Source organism: Pipistrellus kuhlii, unplaced genomic scaffold (assembly GCF_014108245.1).
Source record: "Pipistrellus kuhlii isolate mPipKuh1 unplaced genomic scaffold, mPipKuh1.p scaffold_m20_p_22, whole genome shotgun sequence".
Taxonomy (NCBI): domain Eukaryota; kingdom Metazoa; phylum Chordata; class Mammalia; order Chiroptera; family Vespertilionidae; genus Pipistrellus; species Pipistrellus kuhlii.
In genome coordinates, this window is record NW_023425521.1 from 10,110,001 (window position 1) to 10,118,960 (window position 8,960).

The 8,960-nt window shown below is 62.8% G+C and overlaps 1 protein-coding gene across 2 annotated transcripts in view; it reads right to left on the reverse strand.

Annotated features, from left to right (window-relative positions):
• The window catches only part of WNT3 (Wnt family member 3), a 43,151-nt gene extending 37,328 nt beyond the window's left edge, over positions 1–5,823 (reverse strand). The window contains exon 1 of one of the 2 annotated variants that reach the window (XM_036451723.2): positions 5,582–5,823. In XM_036451723.2, coding sequence (XP_036307616.1) covers positions 5,582–5,661 — 80 coding nt within the window. In that variant the 5' untranslated portion in view covers positions 5,662–5,823. The remainder of the gene's footprint in view (positions 1–5,581) is intronic. The other variant, XM_036451724.2, reaches the window with a different exon arrangement.
• Positions 5,824–8,960: the final 3,137 nt, after the last annotated feature.

Below are 8,960 nucleotides of genomic sequence, written 5' to 3' on the forward strand. Positions count from 1 at the left end.
TGGGGCTGCAGAAGTAGAGGGCTGGGCTTCCCAAGCCAGGCTCTGAGTGTCTGAATGGGGGGCCTGGGATGGAGGGGGCGGGGGCAGACTCACTGGGGGAGTGGCACTGGGGCCACACGGAACTCCATGCTTCACAGCAATGAATTGGGTCCCTGTCGCGATCCTATGGACTCCCAGGCAGACGAGACCCCGCAGTGTGGCCAAGGAGAGGAAGCCCAGAGGAGGCAGAGAGAGAGAGGGTCCTAGGTCAGTGGGCGGGAAGCTCAGCACTCGGACTCCTGGCTGTCAGCACTCCCTGGCACCTGCCAGCAGGAACATGCCGATGGCACATCAGGATGGCCTTCACCTCTGAAAGAGGCACACCTCCTTTCGAACCAGGGGCCGGGCAGAGTGCCTGTCCCTGTGTGGTGGCTTTAGACGGAGTCTGTGGCTCACAGCTCTGCGTGGGTAGAAAAGACTGCAAGACCAGGTCCCCCTCGATGCACAGCTCACCCCAGGCTGAGGCCAGAAAGACCTTCCTTTTCCCTACCGCTCTCCTCGGAAGGCTCTGTGGCTGCTTTCTCCTTGGAAAGTCACCTCTCCTTCCCCAGCCTCAGTCTCCTTGCCTTTTGCCCAGACCCAGGAGGGACCTATTCAACGTCCAGAGCGAGCCCCAGGGTCACAACTCCCTTCCTGCCTATCACCCGTCCATCCCACAGCCGCCCAAGTGCCTTCCAGGCTTGCCAGCCTTGGGCTCCGCAGAGAGCAGGACGGGAGCTGCTTGCTTGGCTGAGTCTATTCTGTGAGGATTTCCACCTAAGGCCCTTTCCATCTTCACCAGGGACTGGGCACGCACCCAGGTGCCAACGAGGGTGGGTGCTGGGGGCTCTGGCTGGGTTTGCCACTGGGGAAACTGCAGGGAGGGAGGAGAGAGTGCCCGCTGAAGGACTGGGCACCATGGTCTAGCTCCTGCCTCTTTGACCTTTCCCACAGAGGGCTTCCCATGGGCAGGCGGCCCTCACCTGAGGTCCTCAGGATCCCCGGGGCGGGGTGATGTCAGGACCAGGCTCCATCCGCGGCTCACCTCCTAGCCCCAGAGCTGTTGACAAAATGCTGAGAAATTCTAGAACTTTCCCTGACAGCTGCCCCTTTCCCCAGGTCTTCCCCACATTAAAGCAGGATCTTCTTTTTTTTTTTTTTTTTAATGTATATACTTTTTATTGATTTTTCACAGAGAGGAAGGGAGAGAGATAGAGAGCTAGATACGTCGATGAGAGAGAAACATCGACCAGCTGCCTCTTGCACACCCCCTACCGGGGATATGCCCGCAACCAAGGTACATGCCCTTGCTCAGAATCAAACCTGGGACCTTTCAGTCCGCAGACCGACGCTCTACCACTGAGCCAAACCGGCTTTGGCTAAGACAGGATCTTCTAAGAACGTACATAACTCAGCACCATGCTCCTGGTATTATTACAACGTTTGGCTTGTTTTGTTTTGTTTTTTAAGCAAAATGTGGTCCCATCCGAAGAATGCAAACAAATCAGCCACCACTTTTACTTCCTCTGGACACCAAGCTCCGCCCACCGCGGGAGTGGGGTGGTCATGGGGGCTGTTCACTCACTTCCAAGAGGCCTGGATTGATTTCCCTGCCATATCCCCCCAGGGAGAGGCCTGCCCTGGGAGGGAGACCACCCCGCTCAACGCAGGCCATGCCTGGCCATTCGATCTGGTATCTGCTCATCTGTCTGTCTGTCTGTCTGTGAGATCAACAGCCTCCAGCCAGCTCCGTGCCTGCCTCGCCAGCCCCAGCCCCAGCCCAGCCAGCTGTAATTCCTGCCTGTTACAAGTGTTAACACCTGGCCCGGGGCTTTCCTCCCCCGCAGTCTCCAGGTGCCTCCCTGGGCCCAGCCCACTGACCCCCACGGGGTTTGACTGAACATGTTCACAAGCCTCTGAGAGGCGGGTGGAGGTGGGAGTGGGGGAAGGAGGAGGGGGGGAGGCAGAGGGACACCTGACAGATGGGGAAACTGAGGCAGGGCTTATGGCAAGCACTTGAGTTGGGGAACAGATCTCAGGATGGTGGAGAGAGAATTCAGGTGTATTTCCCAGCTCACTGCCCTTGGCTTCCGCAGGACACTTCCCACCCCAAGCCCAGCTGTGTGTGGGCAGTGCAGGTTGGTGATCCCTGGGTGAAATGGGGGGAAGCAGGCTCAGATAGGTGGGTCACCCAGAAGTGAGGTGCCCTTCTAAGCCCTAGCACAGAACCCCTGAATCAGGGCCTCTGCCTCTGGAATGTAGTAGGCACTAGGCCGGGCCCTAATAAGATAGTTCATTTTTCCCCCAAGAAGGAGAGAAAGACAAGTTCCTCCAACAGACAAGAATTAGAGAAACCAGTGCTTGCTGCCCCCCTCTTCCTGTCCCAGCTCTGCCACTGCTTGGCTGCAGGGCCTGGAGCACATCGCCTTCCAGGGCCCTCTGGGTCTGAGGCCCCTCATAGCTCTACCTTCTGGTCTACCAGCTCTCAGGGCTGAGGCCTGCCGAGATGGGGATTCGGGGTGCCTTCTGAGGGTGGCACGGGTAGAAATCCCACATGGTCTCCCCTGTAAATCCCTCCTGGGGGATGCGTGAGCTGGGTGAGCCAAAGTGGGCAGGGGCAGCCGCAATGAGCTCAGATGCTGAAAGGCTGGAATCTGACAGCCTGGGGGCAGAGTGGGAACAGCAATCTGAGGCCCATCTACTCTCCTGTCCCTGTCCCAGCCTCGGCCCTGGCCTTGGTCCCAACCCTGAGAAGGTGACTCACCCTCTATCCCTGCTCCAAGACCAGAGACAGGGGGCCTTAGAGGGGACGGCTGCTGACCACCGTCCTCAGGCAGACAGGAGAAGCTTATGGCTGACCACCCTGCCCAGCCCAGATCCCAGGTCAGCTGTGCCTCTTGCAGGTTCCTTGTTAGACCTTTGTCTCCCGCTGAACTGTGGCCCCCCCCACAAGCACCCCATCTCAGGATTCCCTCACACCCACAGGTCATCGGTGTGCCAACATCTGTAGCCACAGACAGCCATGGTCACTGGCACTCGAAGACAGGCTCACAGGCAGCCCCAGACACAGCCCTCACATCCATATTTCCCAGGACCATCGGGCATGGCCACGAGCACGGATATCCATGCACAAAGACATCTGTGGGGCTTTCCCCTTACCCTGTCATGGAGGCATGTGCACACATGCACACACACACGCACACTACACTCACATGCCCAGTCATGATCACAGTCATGCAGTGTCATAAGCAGACACAGGTGCTGACCTTCACACAGGCACAGATACTTCTAGACTTTCTCTCTCTCTCTCTCTGACACATACACACACGTATCATAGAATCAGCCACTTGCTGACACTTGTATGCAGACACAGCAGCACACCCTGTCACGGGCTGTGGATCCCCCAGGTATAGCTCACACGAGTTCACATCCGTGATCACCCGGTTGCAGGCACAGACATTCCTATTCACAGAAACACACTGGTATACAGATGACACCCTTTAGGGTCATAGACCCAGAACACACACACACACACACACACACATGCACACACGCACACATGCACACACGTCTCTGCTCAGACAAAGCAGCATCCCTGTCCCCCAACCCCCAAACAATCCATGTGGCCAGTACGGCTTTCCAGGTTTTCCCAACATCTTTCTCCTGGGTGGCTCCTCTCTGGGTGCTCCCCATACACCATTACTCACCAGACCCCAGCCCTCCCGCAGGCACTGCCCGGGGAAGTGCCTCCTCCAGCTCCCAGAGTAGAACCTGGCCTCTCCAGCTCACCCCTGCAGCCCACACCCTCTCCTCCCGCCCTCCCCCTGGCCAGGGTCCCCGTGACGGCAAAGAACAGCATGGCCTTAGCAGGGGGACCGGAGCGGGCAGGGGGGCGGGAAGGGCCATAGCGACAGGCCGGTTTCCGCAGCGGCCTTCCCTGCAGCGGGCATGGCCTCCGGCCTGGAATCTCCGGCCGCCGGCCGCCCCCACAGGTCTCTTTATGCCCAGGCGGCCGTGGGCCAGCCCGGCGCCCGGGGAAGGATGGGCTGGGCAGAAGAAAGACTTCCCCTTGGGTGTCTGTCCTGGGCACAACTCTCAGCACCTGATCAACAGAGATCCTCGGCCGTGCCTCCTCCGTCCCAGCCCTCACACAGCCAGAAATAAACACGGCCGCCCCCAAGCCACGGGAGGCAGGCTCCAGCAGGCGGGCGGTCGCCCCCAATCTCCAGGCTCTGCTCCCCCTGTCCCTGGCTAGAGAAGGGGTGGCGAGCCAGGGGAAGGAGGACACGCAGGTGGCACCACACCCTGGTGGCTCTCCTCTCTGACGTTCACCCCAGGGACCGCAGCCCCTCTCCTCATTCCCAGACCTTAAATTCTCACCCTCACCTCCCACCCCCAGGCCCGGGCTGTCCTCGGTCCAGGAGGGGGAGATTCTTTAATTGAAGTTTTCCGGAATGCAGAGGGCTGGAGACTGGGGAGAGGCGGGTGTAATTTAGAGAACTGGTTTCAGTGTGTCTGTCCCCTCTGGCCTCTGGGACCTGCCGGCGGGGGATGAGGCCGCTTGGAAAACAAGGGACTCCCTGGAATTGAGGCTCCGGAGGGCTGTTTATCCCTCGGTTGGCTCCCCAGTCAATGCACATCTCCCCAAAACACCGCGCCCGGTTTTCCAGCCTTATTTACTGAAAACGTCTTTTGTATCCGCATTTCCCGGGGATGGAATCCTCCTTTCCCTCCCTCCCTTTCTCCTCGGTCCTCGGTTTTCCAAAAGGAACGAATTTAACATGGAGAATCGGGCTTTGGGTCGGAGAACAAGCCCACCCCCTTCCGAACAACTACATGTTCAATGAGCCCCCCCTTTCGCCAGGATGGACAAGCAAGAAATGAATAAAACACGCATTCAATGGCATCTCGGAGCAGCAAATACACCACATTCACTTCTGAGGCTGAAGATTAATCTAGAGCAGAGTGGGGAGAGTCTGATGAAATCCCCCCATTCCCCTGCCCCTGGGGTCTCCGGAGCCCCTGGGCTCTGGAATAGGAAGGCAAATGGGGGGTTATTGTGGGGAAATCTCTCGATGGAGGCGACGGCAGCGGTGCGGGTGGCAAGGACGGAGCAGGATGGTTTTGCCCATGAAGACCCCAAAATGGAGAAGAGGAGTGGCTGGGCCCCAGGGTCAGCGTTGGATTTCCACAAACCCAACCGCGAGCAAACGGAGGGTATTGGGGTGGGGGGGTCCCCCAGATCGGGATGGGTGGAGGCTGAGGATGTAAGATCAGGAGACCTTCTGAGACGGGGTAAGCCCTCCACTCCAGCCTCTGCAGCGAGTGTAGCAGGGAAAATGGTGATTATCAGAGAAGCCAGGAGTAGGATTCTGAAGGCGACACCAGCAGAAAATCGGGGGAGAGAGGATAGGGGATGGGGGGCTGCAAGGAGGCCAGGAGAAAGGAGCCCCAGCCCGGGGCCGAGCCCACCCCAGCCGGCGTACACCCCCCCCCCCCCCAACCTCCCCGGGAGGACGCGGCGACGAAACGGGTCCGCGGGCAGACAAGGGGCGAGTCTTACCACCAAATTGGGTAGCCGGCGAGGACCCTGGTGCCACCGAGCAGGAGGCCGAGGAGCAGCCCGAGCAGGTGGGGCTCCATTGGAAGCGGCGCCGAGGAGGAAGTTTGCCCCCGACCATGAAGCGGGGGAGCGACGCCCCCACTAGTTGGAACAAAGTCCACTTGAGGTTGGGAATGACTTTCTCGCTTGTCAGAGGCGCACCTCCGCCCGCGGCCGCCCCCCTGCGCGCCGGGCGCGGAGCCGCCGGGCCGGGATGTCAGCGCGCAGCCAATCAGCGCGCGCGGCCTGCGGAGGAGATGCGTCCCTGGTTCGGCCTGTCAATCACGCGCCCCTCCCGCCGGCCCGCGCGTCGGGGCGCGGGGAAGGGCATCGCCCTGCAAACTTGGGCAAAGCCCGCGCCCCGGGCACAAGGAGAACTTGGGGGGGGGGGGTAGAGGGGAGACGCGGCCCGGTGGACCCTTTTGCTGGACCGCCCGGCACCCTCGCCAGCCAGGGCTAGGGAGCCGGGGGCGTTCGCGCGGCGCCGGGTCGGCGTGGGCACGGATGGGTGTCTCCGCTCCCCTGGGGGGGGGGCGTGACCCCTGGGGCCTGGGGCCCTGGAGCGATGGACAGTAGAAAGCACGGAGATGCTCCCAGAAGCCTGGAGCCTAGGATCGCGGAGGGGGCTGGGAAATGCCGCCCCTCCCAGCCTCCAGCCTCCGGCCTCTGAGCCCCGAAGCCCCAAAGCCGCTCGGCCCGGCCTAGGGAGGCGGTTTCGCGGGTGTCAGAAGGGCCTGCGGAGGCTCCAAGGTCTGGCTGCGGGCGGCGCCGGGGCCGGGGCCGTGTCACCGGAGTCTTTTGTCAGGGAGCAGATCGGTATCGGGACCTCCTGCTGCCTTTGCATTTCCTGCAACTGACACCGGCGGCCAGTTGCATTTCCTGCTCCCGAGCCGGGTCACTTTCTCCTCTTCCAGGGGTCAGGCCAGGCCGCCCTCCAGCTCCGGTGGGAAGCCTGGCCCCGCGGTCCCATTTGGATTTTGGAGGATGAACGTTTAAGGGGTCCTCGGAACACCCTGCTGCCCTCCAGACACACCCCTCCTCCCTGACCGTCCTGCCCTTGGCTTCAACCTGCGGTTTTCGATAAGGTCCCTTTTCCCCGTGTGGACACCAAGTGTACCCCAATACCACCACCACCACCACCACCCTCCCCCGGCCCTCATCATAGCTAAAACGTCCACCTAAGCCCGTGGCTTCTTTTTGTCCTCCCCCTCTCCAAAGTCAAGGAATTTGGTCTCAGCCTTGAGTGGTGCTGAGATGGAGGGCACACCTTGGGGGGACTTGCCCGCTATCGCCTGGGTGGCCTGCACCCCCCAACTCCCCTCCCTGGCCACCCAAGGCCTCCGGAGGCACTCGGGACCCTGGAGCAGCCCTGGGCCTGGGGTGAAGCAGGCAACGCCAGGGAGAGGGGGGCGAGGGCCGCTGCTCAGAGAACCATAGCGGGAGGGGCAGCCCCACGTCCTGGGGAGGGAGGCCTGGAGCTCGGGCTCGTCCAGGTGGGGGTGGGGGGGCTCGACCGGAGGAAGTTCATGCCAGGGGCCAGACATTTCTGGCCTTTGATCTGGGCCACCCATGCCCACAGCTCGAACCCGCCGGCCCTGCGCATCCCAGGAGCTCCCTGCACTCTCTCTCTCGGCTGCTGCGGGCGCGGGAGCTGGGGAGCTGGCCCGCGGGCACCAAGGGTCGGAGAGCCGCCTGGGCTTGTCGCGGCTTCGGCTGCGTTCCTAGCCCGGCTGGAGGGGGTGGGGTCGGGGGAGAGATGAAAGGGAGGAGGGAAGGAGAGAGAAGGGAGAGACGGTGCAGGAGAGAGGGAGAGGCTGGCTGAGAGACCGAGGAACACGGAGACAGAGCAGAGAGGGAGGGGAGACGAGCAGAGGGAGCCCGAGGAGAAAGACGGGGGAAAGGGGAAGGGGAGAGGCTGCCATGGGGAAGGATGAGCAGGAGGAGAAGCCCTGGCCTGCCTGGGGACAGCGCATGGGGTGCAGCCTGTGGAGAGGAGATGTCCGAGTGGGGGGCTGACGTAAGGTCCTTATTTCCCATTCACCTGGAAAGGAGGCCACAGCGGCTTTGCTATTGTCCCTAACTTCGGAGTGCCCCCCTGCCGCCCTCGCCCCTGCTCTAGGGGTAGGGAGCTCTCACACCCCCAATGGCCTGCCAGGTCCCACCGGACTTCTGTCCCCCCAGCAGGGGCTCTCAGCTGGTGTTCTGGTCCGAGGAGCCGGTGGGAGTTCAGATCCACCTGACCGAGTGGGGTGCTCCAGAGCCTCATCTCTCTCCGAGAGCCTGGGGGGACTCCCTACCCTGGCCCCCGCGACCCCACTGCAAACCCCGTGTGGCTGGAGGTGGGAGCTGGACTCGATGACCTTTGGGGTCATTCCGGGACCCCAGAATTCCACAGGTGCCAGCCCTGGGCAGCGGGGACAGGAGGTTTCTGAGGCTGCGTGTGGGCTGGCGGTTGGCAGAGCCGTGCCCAGCCCGCAGCCCTGGGCCGTGTAGGTGAGACTGGGCATCCCTCCGGGCAGCTGGGGGCACGGAGAGACCCAGGCCAGGAGCGCGGGGAAGGGAATGGAAAGGAGGCCAGCCAACAAGGGGGAGGGGAGGAGAGCTGGTCCCCCAGTCTTGTGCTGGCCGAGGGAGGAGAGGGCTGGAGGCCGTGTGGGAACCTGTGTGCGGCCCCATGGCCCCTGCAGAGTGGAGGCCTGTGCGGGGATTTCCCCCCCACTTGAAAGCTCCCCAGAGGAGGGGATTCCTGATCCCTTTCTCCTCCCCTGCCAGGTGTCCTTCCTTCAACACAGGCTTAATTTCCTTCCTCCCGCCTGCCCCGCGCTGCCGCCGGTGGGAACACAGGCACGGTCCCCGGCGGGCGGGGGAGGGCGCCCCCGCGCCACGTGTCCCGGACAGAAGCGCCTTCTCTCTCCCGGGCGCACCCCGGGCCGCAGGGTGGGCCGCCCTCGAGGGGGAAAGGGTTAAATCCACTGCCAGGCCGGCCGGAGCGAGGAGGTGGAGGCCTCCCTGCGGCGCGCCCTGAATGGGGGCAGAGGAGGCCGCGACGGCCCGGCCCGGGGGCCAGGGGCCAGGGGTCGGCGGGGGGAAGCACTTTGTGTTGTGTTGTGTGTGTGTGAACCTCGGGGACCTCCGACCCGCCCCCCTGCAGGCTGGCGGCCCACCCCCATCGCACCCCCACCTCTCCGGCGGCCCCGGGTCCTTTGATGCGCGCTCCCCGGGGGCGCGCGGCGGCCGCTGTGGATTCCGCGCCCCCGGCGGCCGCCCCGCCCGGACAAAGAGCCCGGGCCCGGCCCGCCCGCAGGGGGCTCCCCGTCTGCCGCGCGGAGGGAGGAGGAAA